At 36.3% G+C, this 21,488-nt stretch overlaps 3 protein-coding genes and 2 pseudogenes across 4 annotated transcripts; 1 reads left to right on the top strand and 4 right to left on the bottom strand.

The window, feature by feature from the left end:
• Positions 1-28: 28 nt before the first annotated feature.
• On the bottom strand, positions 29-2,511 carry LOC120135870 (annotated as a pseudogene).
• A 114-nt stretch (positions 2,512-2,625) lies between these two features.
• Positions 2,626-4,551, bottom strand: LOC120135871. The gene is made up of 3 exons (XM_039152045.1): positions 4,189-4,551; positions 3,285-4,036; positions 2,626-3,151 (listed from the first exon to the last, which is right to left on the bottom strand). The coding sequence occupies exons 2-3, from the start codon at positions 3,935-3,937 to the stop codon at positions 2,626-2,628; spliced, it is 1,179 nt and encodes a 392-aa protein (XP_039007976.1). The 5' UTR covers positions 3,938-4,036; positions 4,189-4,551.
• Positions 4,552-5,441: 890 nt separating this feature from the next.
• LOC120135974 lies at positions 5,442-8,038 on the top strand (annotated as a pseudogene).
• A 3,081-nt stretch (positions 8,039-11,119) lies between these two features.
• LOC120136234 (trafficking protein particle complex subunit 12-like) lies at positions 11,120-13,574 on the bottom strand. Its single transcript, XM_039152335.1, has 2 exons — positions 12,452-13,574; positions 11,120-11,486 (listed from the first exon to the last, which is right to left on the bottom strand). Exon 1 carries the CDS (start codon positions 13,539-13,541, stop codon positions 12,453-12,455), a length of 1,089 nt encoding a protein of 362 aa, XP_039008266.1. The 5' UTR covers positions 13,542-13,574; the 3' UTR covers positions 11,120-11,486; position 12,452.
• Positions 13,575-17,032: 3,458 nt separating this feature from the next.
• On the bottom strand, positions 17,033-19,311 carry LOC120136233 (glutathione hydrolase 1-like). Of its 2 annotated transcripts, none has more exons than XM_039152333.1 (6): positions 18,925-19,311; positions 18,301-18,819; positions 17,964-18,199; positions 17,628-17,892; positions 17,414-17,551; positions 17,033-17,341 (listed from the first exon to the last, which is right to left on the bottom strand). In XM_039152333.1, the coding sequence occupies exons 1-6, from the start codon at positions 19,288-19,290 to the stop codon at positions 17,093-17,095; spliced, it is 1,773 nt and encodes a 590-aa protein (XP_039008264.1). In that variant the 5' UTR covers positions 19,291-19,311; the 3' UTR covers positions 17,033-17,092. The 2 variants fall into 2 exon arrangements, with proteins under 2 accessions (XP_039008264.1, XP_039008265.1); XM_039152334.1 differs by having other exon boundaries at positions 18,301-18,832; positions 18,865-18,993.
• Positions 19,312-21,488: the final 2,177 nt, after the last annotated feature.

The following is a 21,488-nucleotide window of genomic DNA, read 5'->3' on the forward strand; positions in this document are numbered from 1 at the left end:
CTCAAACTTCAGATAAGTAACATGTTCATCAGTGTTCCAAGTTCGAGAAGCAAATCTGGTGATGCAGAAGAGATTTCTTATCATCATCATCTAAATCAATGCTGCGAAATTCACCCCTTTCGTCGCCATTCGTCTTCTTTGAGTCCGATATATGAAATTCAGATTGTCTTCCATTTGACGAAGTGCCATCTTCCTCTAATTGTTGCATTTCTGATTCAATCAGTGCCTGCATTCTTGCTCTCTCCCTGTCCCTCAGATACGTGGAATAGAGGAATGAATACATCGAGCAACAGATAGTAACAGGAATCCCGATTGCAGTGTAAAGTGCCTTTGCAAGTGATGCAGCATTCTTCCGATCCGTCGCGATCTCTATCGAGTCTGATGATCCTTTCGGTATTGGTTTATAACCATAAACATGCTGGGCTAAAATCCCCACTATAGGAGGAGCAAAAGATGCCAGTATCGACTCGAATGAGCGATCCAATGCATAGATGCTTGTTCGGGATTTCTCAGGTTCAATCTCTGCAAATATTGGACTGTGCACACAATTCATTTAGCAAATAATGCCAACAAAAATGCAGATACAATCTCGAATTTATAGACAATCAAAATTATATAGCCAATGCATGCATCAGTTGACGTCTAAGCTAAGCCTTAGAACATTGCAGCACTGAGCGTTCGCATGCTAGACCGAATTGCGGATCGCAAAATTCTAGTTTTTAGACGGTCCTCAATCCTCATATTACAACTACGAAAACTGAGATACGTGCCAGATATAGGCACTGAACTAATATGATTAAGTGCATCTAAATGAGTTGGGAACCTAAACCAAGTCCTTTCATTTTATGTCCAAATACTATCCTGATTTTGAACAATAATTTGAGTAGTTAGAGCTATGTCTTAAGTCGATCGAAATTATTGCCAAGTTAGTTTATTGAAGACGAAGAATACATACTCGTTGGTTGCTGGACCATTCCAGGATATGCAAAATCCCATGATGAAAAAAACTAGACCATGCATAAATGCAGTGGAGGGATCATCAGGTAATGCCAGCAGCAAAACTGCAGCTATTGGGATAGCAGAACCTGAGCTTATCTGTGACAGAATAATTCTTCCAGAATTCGGGAAGCGTTCTGCTAGAATATCTCCCATCTTTCCTCCAAAGAGACCACCAAGTGAACCCGAAACCACAAATATTGTCATGATAAACGCCGTAGTTTCGTGGGAGAAGCCGATTAGTTCGAGATACATTGGAGCAAATGACAAAGCAGATCATGGGAATGTTCCTGAAACACCTTGAGCAACAAAGATTTGGAATGTTGGGATTCTCACAACTGACTTCGCTTCATCTATCATGTCCTTCACCAGTGATGAAAAAGACTTATGACCAACGTGTTCTTTGGCTACATTATCACGGTCCGAGCATTACGGATCCTTGGCGAAAAGATGGACCAAAATGCCAACTACAACGCTAATTACCCAAACCAGATGGAATGCAAAACGCCAGCCAGGTATCCCCGTGATAGTTTTTGAGGCAATAAGGACTGAACAAAGGCCGCCTAGGATCGAGCCGATGTTCGAAGTCAGTTGAAGCCACCCGAAAGCCACACCACGGTTACTATCATCGGTTGAATCAGCAACAAGGGATTGAATGGCCGGTATGGCAATCGCAAGTCCAACCCCATTCAAACCTCTTGAATTTCAACCTAATTAGCCAAATAAGAGAAATGTTACTAGATTATGCATTTGAATATATTATAAAGTTAAAGAAAAGAAAATAATCACATTTTACAAAAAACATTAGATCTGCTTAAACATCCATTAAAATAAACTAAATCATTCATAGATTCCATAGAGAAAAAAAATGGGAGAGTAAACCACCAAATCATTTAAAACAAAGGGGACGAGATAAACGAAATAATGGTACACAGGTAACCTGGAGGAAAGTGGTGGAAATGGCGACCAGAAACGTAGCAGCAGCCCAAAGGAAAGCACCGAGTGCAATCACATTAGCGCGGTTGTGGTGCATAGAATGATAAGCAGCCAATGGATAACAAGCAGATTGAACGATCGATCGAAACAGAGTGAGCGAGCCGAGTCCTGTCGGATCCGTATGCAAAGCTGGGCCAACTTCTTTGTAAACACCAGGCAGTCGGCTCGCTCCAATGTAGGTTCACTAGAACAGATTGAAAAAGAGTTTCTGCAAGAAGTTTGGGATATGATTGAATCTCATCTGTCTGTCTTAAGTTTAGACATCAAAACAGCGTGATCAATTAATCCCGATTTAATATTGTAGGGATATATTAAGAAATGATTTTTTTGATTTGATCTATTCCATTCATGAAATAATAAGATTTGAACTCTCACTTTATTTAAGAGGTCTAAAATTTAGTGTAGCTAAACCAATCTGTAGTCGTTAAATCAACTTTGAGCTCTTAAAGCTTTCATGCTGCATATGCATCGGAGTTGCAAATGAATAAGATCAAGATGCAGAATTAATATGATCATCATGTAGATTATGAGACTAATGAATAAACATAGTCATTTTGATCCTCGATTATTCGGTTAACATCAAAAGTTAAGGAGTTTTTTTTCTGAGTGGAAGAAACCAAGTTGTTGAAGCCTTCAAGCTGGTGATGATGATTGTTGATGATGTAGAAGGGACTTCTTGTCGTCGTTGTCATCGAAATCGAGGGTCTTCTCCCCTCCGAATTTTATAAATGTTTCACCTCTTTCAGCGTTATCGAGCTCTTTCGAGTTCGTGACACGAAATATGTGTTTTTCGCAATTTGAAGAAGAATCATTCTGCTCCGGTTGATGCATTTCAGATTCTATCAGTGCTTCCATCCGTGCTCTCTCCCGGTCTCTCGGATACGTGCAATAGAGGAATGAGTAAATGAAGCAACAGACTGCCAATGGAATCGCAAATGCCGAGTACAATGCCTTAGCAAGTGATGCAGCATTCTCTCTATCTGTTTCGATCTCGATAGAGTCCGATGATCCTTCGGGTATCGGTTTATAACCGTAAAGACACTGAGCCAAAATCCCAACAATAGGAGGAGCAAAAGATGCCAGTATAGACTCAAAAGAATTATCCAAGGCATAGATACTTGTTCGGGATTTCTCCGGTACGATCTCTGCAAATATAGGACTAACAATGTATGTCTAAGTTAATTCGAGCAAAGTATGTCTTAGTTAATCGAGCTAACAATATCTAAACATTAATTCGAGCTAACTAAGTTTGAAACCAGTGAGGAAATATAAGATGGTCTAAGAATACATACTTGTTGGTTGCAGGAGCATTCCATGACATCCATAATCCCAGGATGAAAAAAACCAGACCGTGCATAATTGCAGTGGAGGGATCATCAGGTAATGCCAGCATCAATACCGCAGCTATTGGGATAGCAGAACCGGCACTTATCTGCGACAGAATAATTCTTCCAGAATTTGGGAAGCGTCTCGCGAGAATATCTCCCAACCGTCCTCCAAAGAGACCACCAAGTGAACCCGAAATCACGAAAAGTGTCATGATCATTGCCGTTGTCTCGTGGGAGAAGCCAATTAGTTCGAGCCACATCGGAGCAAATGACAAAGCAGACCCTGCAAACGATCCTGAAACACCTTGAGCAACAATGACTTGAAAAGTTGGGATTCTCATAACTGACTTTGCTTCATTCATCATATCCTTCACCTGTGACGAAAACGACTTATGTCCACCATGTTCTTCGTCTACATTATCACGACCCGAATATCGTGGATCCTTAGCAAAAAGACGGACCAAAACACCAACTACGACACTAACTATCCAAACCAGATGGAATGAAAATCTCCAACCAGGTATCCCCATGATAGTTCTTGGTGCAATAAGGACCGCACAAAGGCCACCTAGGATCGAGCCGATATTTCCGGTCAGTTGAAGCCATCCAAAGGCCATACCGCGATTACTATCATCGGTCTAATCGGCAACAAGGGACTGAATGGCCGGTATGACGATTGCAAGGCCAATCCCATTCAAGCCTCTTGAAACTGCAACCTAATTAGCCAAAGAAGAGAATTCCTGCTACATCATCAGGCATAATAGTTCTCCAATTTTACCTAACCTAAGTTTGCCCCCATTCCAAAATCATTAAAAAAAAACCTGGAAGAAACAAACAAAGGAAAGCACAAAAAGGTTCAGTAAAAAACCTGGAAGAAAGTGGTGGAAACGGCGACGAGAAATGTTGCAGCAGCCCAAAGGAAAGCACCGAGTGCAATCACATGAGCACGGTTGTGGTGCATAGCAAGATAAGCAGCTAATGGGTAACAACAAGATTGGACTATGGATCGATACAGAGTGAGGGAGCCAAGCCCTGTCGGATCCGTATGTAAATCGGCGCCAACTTCTTTGTAAACACTAGGCAATAATGACTCGTCGGCTCGCTCCATTATTCCAGCTAAATTCACCAGAACTAACGTTAGAGTCTCCGATTTCATTGTCAAAAGCTAAATGAAACTAAGGGGGGGGAACAGATGATTAGAAAACAGAGAAAGTATGCAACCATTGTTATATTTTAAGATTCTATATTTTTTTTTATTTGCTTTGTTTGTTCTTGAATGAAGGAGTTTGCAAGTTGACTTGGTGGGGGAAATATTATGGTGTAATACAAACTATGTACAAGTGGAAAGGTTTTGAAGAATAGGTGGGGCCAATCTTGGTTTGACAGGTGCTATGTTCTGATTGGACAGATCTGGGTTCTTAGTTTTGCTTTTTATGACAGAATGTAAGGGCTGCAGCAAGAAGTTTGGGATACGATGGGATCTCGTCCGTCTTAGGTTTAGACGTCAAAATAATTGTCTTGGATCAAATTCTTTTGAACATGGTTGCAAGTTGACATGCACTTACATGTGAGTATGACCTTATACCCGTCTCACAGCGCATTATCTTTATTTTGTCTCGTATCATTATTTGTATTTAAATGTTACGTAAGAATATTATTTTTTAATTTTTTTAAACTTGTATTGAAAATATATCTTAGCTTACCAATTAAAGAATCATAAATAATTTATTATTGTTTTAAAAGAATAATAATAAGTACAATAATATAACAGAAAACAAATTAAGTGTAATGAATGAAGATAAAAAAAGAACTCTCTCACCTACCTCGTCCAATTAACATCTATACAACTATATAATAATATTAAACACACATTAAATATGTATTTTTAGAAAATATTAGGCGTAACATATTTAATGTCTATTTAAATATTGAATCGAAATTATAAATTTTAAAATATATTAGTTTAGAATCCAATAACAAAGATGTCTTCAGCTTTAGCTATTTGCACCCAAAAAAAAAAGATGAACAAATACAACTGTAAAATCGTTACATCTTTCCCCCGGAAAATTCTTCTATTTAACCCAAGCAAGCCATAATTTTCTTTCTTGGCAGCCACTCACGAAAACCACGCCAGCTTCCAGCCCTTCCCCGCAATTTTCTTCTCATCTCTAAACTGTTTTGTGTGTATTCTTCCACAAATTTCAGAGAAAACCCATGTTTTATCTGTTTGTCTGTGTGGAAAATACACCATTTTATCAATAAGGACGAAAACTGCAGTCTGAGAAGAAAATTATGGGGGCATATGAAAAGAAATCGAAATCGGGCGGGGGGTTATGGGGTTCATTTTTCGGAAGGTGTAGATTTTGGCCCAGAAGAAAGCCTATTTCATCGCGTTCATTGCCAAAGGAAAACAACAGCAGAAACTACGTTAGAACTTCCAGCTGGAATTCATGGCAGCGGCGGAGCGGTTCATACCATAGTTCCGACGGCAGTTCGTTCATGAAATCGCCGCAGAGTCACTCGAAATTCATTGTCGTACATCAACAGCAACACCAGGTTTATAAACCGGTGCCGGCGCCGGTGGAATCGACCAGAATAATTACAACGGTGACCCAAAGAAAGGTGCCCCAAGAAGCCGTTAGCATCTCCAGCGAGCTCGAAAGCATGATCGAGGATTATCAAAAGGTAAAAAGCAGAGGCTCCCTGGTCCGGGCATCGTCGGGGAATTTCATGATGTACGGCCATTTAGGCAACTTGAGGCAACCGGCCATCGGAGGAAATAAAAAAGAGAGGAAGGAGGTTGAAGAAAAGGGTGAACCGGGTTCTCTGTGCAGAGCTTTGTCGAAGAGAAGGAGCCCCGAAACGTTGAAATTCTTGGGGGACGAAGAATTTAAGCACGGCAAATTCGGGGAAGCTTTGAATTTGTACGAAGCTGCCATCGCCATTGAACCGTTCAAAGCTTCGTATCGAACCGATATAAGTGCAGCTTTAGAAGGCGCGGGAAGGTTTTTTTGAGGCTCTCTTTGAGTGCAAAGAAGCCATTCGTCTTGAACCTCGTTATCTTCGTGCTCACCATCGTCTAGCAAGTTTATACATCAGGTAAATGAATCCAACAAACCAAATTATTATATATTTTTTCTATTGATAATTCTAAAATATATTAAATTCGTCTTTAAAATACAGATTAGGGGAAGTGGAAAACGCGATGTATCATTTCAAACGTGCAGGCACCGAGGCCGGCAATGATGACATGTCTAGAGCCAAAACTCTTCAACAACATGTAAACAAATGCACCGAAGCGAAAATGCAACGAAACTGGAACGCATTGCTAAAGGAAACGGATTCCGCCATCAAAGCCGGAGCAGATTCAGCTCCACATGTGCGTAAAAAAATCCTCCAACCCCATACAAATTTAGTATTTTTGATCTTTAATTTTATAATCTAGAGCTTGGGTTTTTTGTTTTTGTGAAGATGTATGCACTGAAAGCCGAAGCTTTGATGAAGCTCCATAGACACCAAGAGGCGAATGAAGCATTGTTAGCAGGGCCGAAATTAAGTGATTATGACTTCATTAAATGCTTTGGCCCTATCTGTAAAGCAATTATGTTGGTCGTTCAAGCTCAGGTTGATATGGCTTTCGGCAGATTTGATGATGCGGTGGCTGCTACTGAGCGAGCAGTTAGGCTAGACTCGAAAAGCAAAGAAACAAGCAGTGCAATGAGCAAAGCTAGAGCACTGGCCATGGCTAAAATGATCGGAGATGAGCATTTCAAGGCATCTAATTTCTACGATGCATGTATCACATATGGTGAGGGGCTGCGGCATGACCCGCACAACTCTGTCTTGTTGCTCAGTCGAGCGGTCTGCTACGCCAATCTCGACCAGATCGAACTTGCGATAGGGGACTGCACCCATGCCCTTAGTGTCCGCCCTGGCTATACAGAAGCTAGACTCAAAAGAGCCGAATGCAATTCCAAGGTCAGACTTTATATTTAACTTGCTTCCATGTTTTACATGCAATTCCAAGGTTAGCATTGATGCTACACCATTACGCAACACAGCATAAAGTATGATATAGTAAGAAAAATAACCTAATGTATAATGTTGTAATGGATTTATACGTAAACAGTTGGGAAGATGGAAAGCTTCATTAGAAGATTATGAGATGTTAAGAAAAGAGATTCCGAATAATGAAGAGGTGAAACAAGGCTTGTCCGAGGCTCGAAGGCAACTCAATATACCCGAAACACCGAAAAAAGAAGAGGCAAAACAAGATTTGTTAGAGGCGCGAATACAACTCAAGAAAAGTGAGACATACAAGGAGTTGAAACAAAGCTTGTTGGAGGGTCGAAGGCAAGTCAAGAAAAAGGAAACACCCAGCTTGCCCAAGCCTTATAGGCAAGTCAAGAAAAAAGAAACATCGGACAACGAAGATATGAAACGAGTCTTGTCCGAAGCTCGAAGACTACTCAAGAAGAATGAAACACCGGATAATGAAAAGACGAAACAAGATTTGTTCGATGCTCGAAGGCACTCACAAAAATGAATTAGAAAAGAAGAGATGATTACAAAAGTTGAATCAAACACAAATCGAATATAAAATAAATAAATAGAAAAGAAGCAACTCGCAGGGATACAACAAAGGAAATCAGATGCCAAGGGAATTAAGAAGAGTAGGTTTCGGCATGGAGCATAAAACATTATTTATGATCGGAAAATGGAAAAAAAATGTTTTCTTTGTTGAACGGATTTCAAAGCCAAATTTTGATACTTTTAGAATAATATTTGGCATTTTATGTGTGCGTTCATTGGTGAGAATGCCTTTCAATATGGATTATACCAATTTAATCTACTATTACTTGGATTAATGTAGTATCTCAATTAGGGAAATAAACATAAATTAATCCTTTTCTATTAAATAAATCAATTTAATATATATACAAATAAAAAGAATCAAGTAAAGCATTTGTAAATATGCATTCTCTATAATAGAGGAACCTAACAAATACAAATTCGAAGCTGCATTAGTTTTAGATTTTATACTCAATTGGAATAACTCATTTTATTACTTAAAAAAAATTAAATTTAAATAAAAATCATAATTTTATTATTTAAATTAGTAATTCAAGCCAGGTTTAACGGGTCTAATAGGAGGTTCACCACAATGAGAGAAATTGAGCATATAATAGGAAAAAAAAGGCACTACAAACTGAGATCATACATTTTATTGTTTTTGACAACACATTATGAATTCACGAAAGAACCTAGAATTTGTTATAGGCAAATGCATGTGGAAACATACAAATACAAAATTCTGGAATCTGGAGAAGCAAGAAGATCTTACATTCATAAGAAGCATTGCAAGCACGCTCCTTTCTATCTCTCTGAAGGCATCCCCGTTATCTGCTCTAGATCGATCTTGCATTTGTTCCTCAGATATATTAGTTCAATGTAACTGGCTTGCTGCAACACAAGTTCATTTTGTGTCAGTCACATAATGTAAAATCCTTTGTTGACATTGAAAATTGGCAATCAAATTTAATCAGATGGTAAGTATCTTAACCAGAAAAGTACTTCCATTTAGCGTGGAAAATAGGCCACTAATACTAAGGCGTGGGAAATAAAATCCAGGCTAAAAAAGAAGAGAAGAGACTTACGAGCTGGTTGCTTTCATGAACACATATATCCTCCATGTTCAGAAAGAGTGATCTCCACTGATTTGTGAGGTCAGATTCTAATTTTGAAGATGTATTGGGATTTCCCTGGTTATGCATGTCACTTTGTTTCCCGCCGGAACTTTTCAGAACCAAAATGTTTGCCTCTTTCTGACTTTTCTTCGAAACTGAGAAAATGGGAAAAATATGAAAACACAAAACATGTTACAATTACAACCAAAAATAAACCAAAGGAAAGTAGAGCCGAAGGCTATTCGACTCACCAGTTATTCGACCCTTGTTATCCTGATAATAAAGGTCCGACCAAATGTAAGCAGCTGATTATCAGTGCAAAACAAGCATAGCCCGTTGGAATATACATTACAAGAAAGGTCTTGCATTCCAAAAAAAAAATCATTCACCATAAATAGGAACTAGTAAAAAGCTTTGCAATCCCATACAAAGACATCATGATTCCTTTTGGGAAACAAAAACTGTTTGCTGGTACAGAAATAAAAATGTCAAAATCCTACACTAAAACTAGAAGTTCCAACTAAAAGAAACTATGATGATTTGGAAGATCCAAAACCAAATATAGTGGTATTCACTGGCGACAACATAAAGAAGGCTGCCAATCAATATAGATTGATCTGAAATCTGATTCAAATCAAATACATTACCTATGGGTTCACGAGAATTGCATTAAATAAATTCCTTTTAATGAAACAATCCAATCTCAACTTCGAACGTGGAATTCAAAGGGATTAAATGGGAAATGATATTCCAAAATCTGAATCATAATGTGTGTTTGAGAGAGAGAGAGATACCTTTCAAGCAAGAAGAACAAGAGCAAGCTTTGAGCATATCAAATTAGAACCATCATTCTTTAGTCCCGCACACCTCCCCAGCTCAAATGGCCTTAAACTCAACGTCGACTTAGGTAACCTCGACCACTCTATACACCCATCATTAATCGAAGCTAGTCTACCAACGCCTAAAAACACAGTCTCATCCCTACAACTATCCTCCAATGCCTCCTTTACTTGCCCAACACCTTCACCTTGATCTAATCTATCATCACTATCAGACAAATCAACCCCTTCCCTAACCTCACTAACTTTCTCATTAACCGACATTGAATCCTCCTTTAACGTATGGACTTCACCACTACAAATATAAGATGAATTAGGGTTTGGTTCAAATTGGGATTCTTTAGGTTTCTCTTGGATCAAACTTTCTTCACCTAAACAAACTTGTTTTGTAAATCTGTTATCTGCTTCTTTAGAATTAAACCCTAAAGCATCAGAAATAAACAAAAACCCTCTTTTAACTGATCGATTTGTAATGTCGCCTAGAACTGAACGGACTTTGGGTTCTCCATCGGTCAAATTATCTCCGCTCATTCTGAAATTATACATGAAAAACAATTCAGCTTCAACCTGCTGAAGAATAGAAACTTAAGGATTCGTAAAAGAATTAATGAAAAATCAAACAAAATGGGGGTTTCGGAGTTATTGAGGACTTATCTGATGTGATAAGAATCGAAAAGATAACGGAATGCGAAACTGCGAGAAAATCAGAAAAATAAAAGTAATAAAATGGGAGGATTTAAAGTGAGGGCGGGAATCATATGCGAAATAGGATATGACCCGGGATTTTGAAATCTGATTTTGGGTTTTATTTATTTATTAAGTAGCGCGGGTTTAAGCCCCATTTTTCGGATCCGTTTCATATTCAAGTTTAAAATTCAAAATAGTCTTAACTTTTTATTTCTAAGGGTAAATTACGCTTCTCGTCACTCAAATTTTATTATAACCTTATTTTATTAAGCTGAAATTTTTAATTTGATTATTCAATTTTTGAATTAATCCATTTTTGTCGCTGATGTACTAAATCAAGAATAACATAACGATAGGGCATGTTTTTTTTTTACTAACATGTGTTGTTTTTCTAATGATGTGGAAGTTATTATACTTTTTTCTAAACAATTTTAAAATTCATAGAGTTTCATCTTTATTTTATATCAGTATCAATACTATTATTTTTAATGTCTTTTTTAACATCGATAAACTTGTCTCATCATCTTACATAATTTTATCAATTTAGATTATCAAATTCGAATAATGAGTATTCGATTTCCAAATATATTGTGAAGGTCGAATATCTAAATCCACGAAAAATATATAAAATATTTGTAAATAACCAAATTAGAACAAGCCACTACCATTCCAACATCTCTGAATTCAGCTTAACTTGATCGCTTGAGTTCCATGCCAAACGCAACTGTATGATGGGAAAAGCATTCCTTTCCAAAATGCATCAGAAGATTTTTATAGAATAGACAAATGTAGCCCCCCCCCCCCATCTTTGCAGATCTCCGTTGATATCCAACTGGTTCTACAATCTCTAGTGCTGCCATAATTGAATCGACTAGGAACAAAGTGAAAGAGCACAAAGGTCTTATGCTGCCTCAAAGTCAATCGAACTCTCTGCCATCTTTACCGATTAAAACCTGCTCAATTTCAACAATTAACCAGATCCGAAATAACACCAATAGTTAAAATGAGGTTTAGGAAGCCAAAACAATGGAATCTATTCACACGCACACAACCGATGGTGCTTGTTATTTTACACAGAGGTTGCTTTCAGGGTTCAAACCACCGACAAATGGATAACAAGTAAACATTTGACCATGTGCTGGGATGTGAGGGGAAAATTGTGTCTCAAATGACAGTATCTAAGAAACTAGGCTGTTGTGCATTGTTATGAACCATACTAGAAGGCAATGGAAGTTTCAACACAACATTAAGCAAAAGTATGACAGTACGTCGTATAATAGGCAAAACAACTAGGTCGATAGATCATTTAATCTCATTGGAATATAATAGAAACTCTAGATGAAAATTTTAAGTCATATTCATGGAGTCAAGAATCTCCTTGGACTGCTTTTATAACCCACTTCTTAGTAGGTTGCCAGTTATAGGGAGGCTAAAGTAGTGCAGAGGTATATACGCATTGCACAGATCAATATCAGTAGACAGACTCCTTTTCAAGAAAATGCAAGGTCCCAAAGCACAATGATGCACAGATCAACCATCAAATGCAGTATAATATGGATCCTTTCGCGTGATGCATTAGAAGTAAGTTTCATAAAAAAAATCATAAAAACTATTTGAATTCGTTTGATAACTATAATTTATTTTGTTTGCATCCTACAAACCATTGATTTCAAAGTCCCTTGTGAACAAAAGCCACTAAATAATCCACCTAATCCATTATGGTAGCATCATAGAACAAAATAAAGCAAATGAACCAATAAATAAAGAACGACTTGGAAACAGATTGCATCCATTATGAACACAATGTATCTCAAGTAACAAGATTATTCAGATAATCTATAGGAAAGTGATCTTAACTGAACAAAAATTGAGACAATATAAGAAAAAAATAATGGTTAACGAGTCAATGAAAGAATACCTCAAACCCTTGTACAAGATGCGTCAAAATCATCCGGAGCAACATGTACAATCCAATTATTCAATGTCCTCTTAATCTCCGAGTGATTGACATATGCCAACTCATACATACTACACAAATTGATCACTAAAGTCTCATCCAATGCTATGGTAGGAATTCTTTCTAGCGCTTTCTCCAATAACTTAATTGAATCAGATAAATCTCTCAAATACATCAAACACAGTGCCTTATTATTAAGCGCAACAACATCTGTATGATCCCTTTCTATACACTCCTCATATTCCCTCACAGCTGAAACATAATCTTTGCCCACCAAATAAACCAAGGCCTTGTTTCTATTCACAAGATTCCTAAATTGAACTTCACCCAGAAAATACTCATAGCTCCTTTTTTCATTTAACATCGTCTCCACACGGTTAAACGACCCTTTTGCCCCTTCGATATCCCCAATCTGCATCTGAATATACCCTAATTTAGAAACTAAAACTGGATCTAAATAATCACGATTAATCAAATCCTTGATCAAATCTAAACACAAACTGAATTCCTTATCCCCCAAATGATGCCCAATCAAACAATTCAAAATAGAATTTTCCCTTCTTTTCCAAATTCTGACAGAATCACGTAGATTATTACTTTCTTTTTCTTTTATTTTCTCACGAATAAACTTAAGCAAAAGATAAAAACGATCTAACCCTTCTTGCCGATTCCCAAGCTTGATCGGAAGCTGAGCATGGATGAACCGAAGAGAGAAGGGGATCATCGAACCAGACCGGTTCGGGTAAAGTCGAGGGTAGGTTTCGTACTTATAATAGTTGCTGTTGAAGTCGTCTAGGGTGTCGATTTCGTTCGAAGCCTCGGAAAAACGGCGTAGCTTTGAGAAGGCGAGGACGTTGTAGGAAAGGTAAATGAGGTGGTCGTGGGGGCTGGTTAGGAGGTTGAGGGAACGGGCTCGGGAAACTTTGTCGAGGATGGACCGCCATGAGCCGCGAGTGGCGAGGTCTTCGAGAGAGGCGAGCTCGTGGGCCAGGTCGTTGAGAGATCCAAATTGGTTCGTCGGAGGGTCCGGGGATGGGGAGGGTTCCTCCATTGTGACCACGCCTGTGGGTTGAGAATGTGCGACGAAAGTTATTTCATTATGGCTTCAACCTCCGCATCTTGTACAACCTTATCTCAATTTTTTTAAGGCTAAACTCCATGAATAGTCACTAAACTTCTCTGTTATCTAGTTTTAGTCATTTAGTTATAAAAAGTCTCAATTAAGACAGTAAACTTTTCAAATATTCTGTAATTAACATGATGTTAAATTATTAAAAACGTAATCTCTTTTATTTTTTTTATTAAATTGGTGTGCTGATAAAAAATCATCCAAAGCTATGATATTCATCCATGGTTGTTCCATGAAAGTTAATTTTTAGATATATTATTCATATTCACAAAATAATGTTTCTCGCTATTTAAATTTTCAGATATACTGAAATCTCCCAAATTTGACAAAGTTTATGTAAAATTTTAAAATGATGAATTTTATTGTATTTAATTTCATAAATTTTAAATTAGTTTCCAAAATTTTCAAATTAACAAAAGACAATGAGATGAGTTCATCAATATTTAAGATAATTAAAAAAATAAAAATTAATATTTTTTGTGAAAATTGAAAATAATAGAAACTTTTAAATTTGATGAAGAATACATCAAAGGAAAAAATAAAATACTACATCAAATAAAAATAAAAATAAAATAAAATAATTTTTAACTTTCATTTCAACACAAAATTGATAAATATTTTTGTGACTAAAATAGGCAAAGCCTAAGTGAATTTTCTCAATAGTGTAAAAGAAGAAAAATTTCAGTTCGTGTCCATAGAGTAATCGGGCCTTAAATAGTGAATTTGGTTGGAACCAGCCTACACTATATGTTTTCTCTGCACTTTTATCCCATGTGATTGATTTGCTCTAGAGTCTATATCTAACCCTTAAAAGCTGAAAGGAAGATAGCATTAAACCCTATAGTAAGCTTCAACATCTTCGTCAGAAGAACCTTCAGCAGCCGAGCCCCGAAGAAACCGACTACAAGTACAAATAAAAAAAAGAGAAAATAACTTCAGTGATCGAAAATATCTTATAATATACGATTTTAATAAAATTTTTTTAGATTTGTGAAAATGACCAACAAATTCGCAAGGCGAACTCTAATTTCGTAATACAGGTTCCAAAATTGCAACACGAAAGTTAAATTCGTAACGCGAATAGTTAAATTACAACGATAATATGTAATTCGCAACGCGAATAGGTAAATCGCAATGATAATATGTAAATCACAACGCAAATTCTCTAAATTCGCAACTCAAATTTCGCAACGCTAATTCCCAATATAGGTAATTAGCGTTGCGAAAACGAAATTCGCGTTGCGAATAGGTAAATCGCAACGATAATATGTAAATCGCAACACGAATTCTCTAAATTCGCAACTCGAATTTCGCAACGCTAATTACCTACCTCGGTAATTATCGTTGCAAATTCTCCAAATTCGCAACTCGAATTTCGCAACGCCAATTACCGATATAGGTAATTAGCGTTGCGAAAATGAAATTCGCGTTGCGATAGTACCTATATCGGTAATTAACGTTGTGAATTTGATTTATGTGTTACGATTTACATATTCGCGTTGCGATTTACATATTATCGTTGCGATTTACCTATTCGCGTTGCGATTTTGAAACTTGTGTTGCGAAATTGGAGTTCGCGTAACGAATTTGTTGATTATTATCGCAAATCTAAAAAAAATTATTAAAATCATTTGTTTTTGTTTTTTAAATTTTGGATTTAACAGAAGAAGACCCATGAAAGCATCAACAACAGGCTGGCTCTCGTTATGAAGAGTGGGAAATACACTCCTGGTTATAAACAGTGATCAAGTCCCTCAGGAGTTCGAAAGGTTATTTAACTTTTCTAATCTGGGTTCAATTTCGTTTTCTTGCTTTTAGTTTTTAATCATTCGGGTTGTTCTTAGATTTGCGAGATGTAATTTCTTTTAACGAAGATTGTAGGTGTTTTTTGTAGGTAAGCTGGTTATCATTTCGAACAATTGTCCCCCACTGAGGAAATCTGAGATTGAATATTACGCAATGCTTTGTAAAGTTGGGGTTCATCATTACAGTTGAAGTAAGTGTTCCTCCCCCTTTCGGTTGCTTTGCAAATGCTTTTTAATTTCGGATCTTTATAGTTTGGATAATTAAGGTTGGATAGAAACTGATTTTGAATGCAGCGTCTTCCATTTATGCTTAAACTGATTTTGTGTGATTGTTTCCTTTGTTTAAGCTTGTGAGGATATGGTTTTTTTGAGAGCGTTTTTGATGGATTATGGATATCTTTAGCTTATTAGTCACTGAATAAAGCACTGAAATGGCTAAATAGAAGAAAATGAAAGGTTAGTATTGTGCTCAATGCTGTGTGGAAAACAGGCAAAGTTAATAGTCTCCTGCATTTTTGCTAACTTAAACTCTATAATGATTTTTTGTGATTGTTTTGTTTGTTCACCTTTGCTTCGACTTGAACTGTTACTAGTTTGCTTTTGGCTTATTAGAGATATCTTAGCTTATTAGTAACTGAATAGACTCACTCTTAACCGGCTAAAAAAGAAGTAAAGAAGTTAGTATTCTGCTCCTTGATAGCGCTAGATGTAATCTGTTAAGTTAGTAAGTTATCTACCCATTTTATCTTGTTGCTTTAAATGACTTTGATGAATTTGAACCAGTACTTCGTGTCTACATAGTTTTGGTTTTGTTTGTTAAACTTGTCGTATAGGCTGGGTTTCTTTCTAATTACCGAACTCTTGCAATATTGTTATATTATATAAAAATACTTTAGTCTTTTTTTTTGGATTTCTTACCTATGGATGAACAAAGATTTATGATCCATGTGTTAAACTGCTGCAACATTCTCCTTTTCATTTGTTAATCATCTAGTTTAGCTCAATGTGACTATGGGAGCTTGAACAGGCAATTTTTCTATCGAACATGATTGATCATTCTTAGATTTCCTTTGCTAGTTTTCTTCTAGGTTTCTTGATATCTAATCTCTCTTTAATTCTCCAAACAATAATGATCTTGGAACTGCTTGTGGGAAGTACTTCCGTGTATCCTGCTTGAGTACCGTTGACCCAGGTAAACACCATATTTAAATTCCAATCATTCCTTGTCTCTACAATTTGATCGTTGCAGATTACTAACATTCCTTCATCGATCAAATCCTGCAGGTGATTCTGCTATCATCAAGTCTCTACCGGGTGACCACTGAGTCAATGAACACCTGGTTCTCTACTGTCCGACAGCATAGTGATGATGTTTCCTTACTCTCTTACCATGTTTCTCTACAGAGTCAAATTTTGTAGCTTGAATACCAATTTTTGGTTAATGAAGATTCTGGATTTTCATCACAGTGTTGCATGCTTAGCTATGGTCGTGGTTTTAAACTTTTCATTTGAAAATACAGTTATTATATTCTTACTGGAATCAAGCCCAATTTTGCTTAAATGGTGGCAATTCAATAAGGAAACCCAGTTTAGCAAATACAGTTAATCAAAACTGGTTTTATTTCTACACAGAAGAGAAAGTAAGTCCCAATACAAAAAAATGGCGGATCAAAAACCAGCAGGGAACCCTCCTTTTCTTCCTTTTCTTGGGTCACTGACCGCCACAAGTTCTCCAATGCTTCCATTTCCCTTATGAGCGTCCAAATTCTGAACTATAAATTGGCTAATCGTCCCACCAGCTAGTCCTTTTAAAATATGACCCTTCTTTTGAAGATCTCTCCTGATGGTGCTTGGTACTTCGAAATGGTCCCCGATCACAGTTGTCCAGTTCTCGTACATCGCCACATTGGGTATCAACTGCATCAAACATTCTTAGTTTAATGAATCAAGAAAACCAATGCAAAAATACCTCTAATTTTCTTCAAAAACCTGATGGTATATCCTGGGAGCCATTACGGATGAGAGCGGATTGATCCCTAGAGCGAAATGGTTTAAGAAAACCTCTGTAGTCCCTGCAATGATATTGGCTCCTCCACTTGCACCAACCACTCCTTTTAGCTTCTCATCCTGCAAAACCACTTGTGTGTGAACCAGTTTTAGAAATAGGTCAGACTATGCTTTTGAAATCATTGAAGTTGCAAACCTTCAATACAATTGTGGGCGTCATAGAGGACAATGGCCTTTTCCGGGGGCGGACAAAGTTTGCCGGTGCCGGTGGAGGGGTATTTTCGGAGCCATTTTTAGGCATGGAGAAGTCATCCATTTCATTATTGAGGAGTATTCCAGTACTTGGTGACAGTATTTTTGAACCGAAATACGCATTCACTGTACTAGTCATCGAAACAGCGTTTCGATCTTTATCAACAATGGATATATGGCTCGTGCCATGGTCATGAACTTGGCTCCACCTGCCAGGATGCAAAGTTGATCATATGGAAGAAAATGAAGTCTTTGACAACATCTCAAAGGTAATCTTTACCTTCCACCATAGTGAATGGGGCCAAAAGTCATGTTATCATTGATCGTCTTCCTCAACTTATTCGCAAACTCAGGAGAGATCATATTGGCTACGACTTTCGAAACATCGACGAATTCCGGATCACCTAAATCCGTCCTCACGGCAAATGCATGCTTCAAGGATTCAATTAGTCTATGAGTTCCGAGCGACCCCGAAAGACCAGAAGGGACTGCGTATTGTGTAAGGATGTTCAATGCCTGTTACAGTAGAATTGGGACAGTAATTAATTAAAGTTCCCTTTCTCTATATTGTTTTCATGAACTTCACATAGGCAAAACACGAAGCAGAATACACTTACAAGCACCATTGAAACACCCCCCGAGGAAGGAGGTGGCATACTAAGAACTTTAAGGCCTAGAATGTTAGCTGAGATCGGTTCCCTCATTTTAACTTCATACCTTTTCAGGTCGTTTAACGTCAGTATTCCTCCAGCTCTTTGAACATCTATTACCAAATTCATTCCGATCGATCCGTTATAGAACGGCTTGGTACCGGATATCGAAATCTTTCTTAGGGTTTCTGCTAGTTTCTTGTTGTAACATATATCACCTACTTGCAGGAGCTCCCCATTTAATGTTAAGATGTCTCGGAGCCCTTTATCTGCCAAGATTCCGGATTTTGAACTTTCCATCTGCATTCGGAGATATTTCGAAACCTTGAACCCTTTTCGAGCAAGAACCTCGGCCGGTTTCACGAGCCTTTCCCATGGAAGCCTCCCATGTTGCTTCCAAGCTTTGTGAAGTCCTGCAAGTTCCCCGGGCACTGCAATAGAGAGGGCACCTTTTGCCTTTAGAGCACCATTCCCAGCATACATATTCTGGAAAATAGATGAAACTGAGATCATCAATAAAGAAATTGCAGAAAAATGGATTCAACGTATCTAAAAAGAACAAGTAAATTATGTCGTTTGATCGGTATGCACCATGGAAGCTTTCAATGGAGCTGTTTCTCTCATATCAAGTGCTTGTGCTTTCCCATCAGCTTCCCTGAGTAGCATAAAGGCTCCGCCACCTATTCCACTCGATGCGGGGCTTACGACCCCCAAGCAAAGCGAAGCAGCCACCGCTGCATCGACTGCATGTCCCCCAATCCGTAGAACGTCGACCCCGATTTTCGAACATCTTCCATCATCGGTAGCGACCGCACCTCGGCGCACAACGACCTCTTCTCGTCTCCGTTTGGTAGAACCACTTATGTCTGAAGCAGCAGGCGACAACAAAACAAGTAGAAACGCAATGGTGGTGCGTAACAATGGCAGAACTGCAAAAACAAAACAAAGAAAACACATGATTGATGAATTAAAACAACATAAAAATCTAACAAAAAAGTAAGACAATAACTACTTACATGACATGTTTCTTCTCTGTTTTTCTTGGAGCTTCGAAAAACAAGTTTCTTCACAGTCTTGAGGTTCTTCTTCCGGATATATAAATATCAGTTCCAAAACTTTCACAGAAGCTAACTAAATTGGTTAATCAAGCAAAAACTTTTCTGGAAACATGATTAAAAGTTTGGTATATTTTGAGTGTTTTCGTGTTACTGAGAAAGAAATATTATTTTTAGGCTTATTATATAAATTAGTACGAGGCAACTTTTCCTGGTAATTATTTTTTTCTTAATTTGGTACCTAAATTTTAAACAAGTATTAAATTGATACTTAATTTGAGATGATATTTTAAAAATTAATAATGTTATGACATGTGATAAATATTGAGTGAAATTATATTAATTATATCAATTTTAAGAAAATCATATATTAATAAATTTTATTATTATTACTTATAAATTTGATCCATTGCTTAATTATGACATTCGGTAGGCATTCGCACTATAAATTTTGAAATTGACCCAACAATACACGAGATAGCTCAAATATTGGACGAATGGTTGACTTTGCAAAACGACAAAAACGATAAGGGTAAAATAGAAATAAAAACAAAATGTTAGCTAAAAGTATTAAATGTGAACCTTTATGAGAAAATCCAGAAAAAACAACCTAACTTAGGTTAAAAAAAGGACGAAAATTAAAAATGTTATGGAAATATCAAATTTTAAGTTTGACTTAATCTTAAATATTACATTTTTTTTAATATTATCAGTTGAACTTAAAATATTACGATAAAAATAACATTTTCTAACCAATTGAATTGAAAATATATTTTTGGACACCGATTTAAAACAAGGTCTTAGCTTAAAATTTGATATAGAATTATTTAAGGTTAAAATATCAATCTAAAATGAAATTAGAATTTAGAGATATTTTATGTAAATATCTCGATTTTTTAAACTTTTAGAAGCATTTGTGGTTTAAGACTAGTCGTTGGATTAATGTCAAATAAGAATTTAATATTATTCTATTCAAATTAATGCGTTTGAAATTTAAGCTCCAAGGGCCCGTCTTCTTGTCTACTGTCATGATTTGCGGTCCAAAAAGTTCTTTCCCATGAAGCGTCATCATTGACGCTATTGAATTTTAAAATATTTTATTTTCAGGCATTAAACTTAAATTTATTTATAATTTTAGTCCTTACATAAAATTATTAATTCTTTTAATTATTGTTATTGATCAATGTCATCTGTCACTAGTCATCATTCACAATCATATTTGTATCAAAATATTTTCATTTCGCACTCTTTTTTTCTTTTCTCTAATTAATTTTTCTTGATTTTTTTTTCAAAGTTAATAACAAAATCTTTAAATTTCTAATTAGAGATTTTACGTGTGTGATTTCATGATATTTTTAAAAAATATTTTTTTAAAAAATAATAATCAAAGTGACATAAAACGATTATACGAATTTATTGTTGTCTTAGATGATTGCAGAAGACATTGAAGAATGGTAATTTTCTACCACGATTAAAATGAGTGTAAAATCTTAATTTTGATAAATAATACGACGAGATAAAATAAAAAATATTTTTTATTTACGTATCAACATTAAATAGTCATATCATCTCACTATTAATACGCTAACAATCAATATTTATATTGAAATCAAAATCAAATTTTAATATTAAAATTAAAATATCTTAAGAAAATGGATAAAAATCTTAAGATTTAGTTACATTTGAGATAATTTATCTTATTTATATACACCATTAATTAGATGACAGTGTTTTGCAAACGGATTTAGGATATTAACAAGCTTTTTTATTGAAATGACACATGAAAACACTTGAATCTCATTTAATATAAAACTTTATATAATTATAAAATAATTTAAAGCCACATACACGATAAAGATGTTTAAAAATTAGACCTGAGATCCATGCGCGCAGACTTGTAGATTTCTAGCTGGACCATTGAGTCATTGTCTTCCATTGATGACTTCCACTTCCAAGGTTGTTTTATTGTTATATTCGCCTTTAGTCCCAATATTTTAATTAAGTGTTTGGTTTGGTATTTTTTTTAATGAAATGATCGAATTGAATTTATGTACTTTTATTGATTTATAAATAAATAAATTTATAATAGAAAATATTAAA

Source organism: Hibiscus syriacus, unplaced genomic scaffold (assembly GCF_006381635.1).
Source record: "Hibiscus syriacus cultivar Baekdansim isolate YM2019G1 unplaced genomic scaffold, ASM638163v2 tig00110621_pilon, whole genome shotgun sequence".
In the NCBI taxonomy this organism is placed as follows: Eukaryota; Viridiplantae; Streptophyta; class Magnoliopsida; order Malvales; family Malvaceae; genus Hibiscus; species Hibiscus syriacus.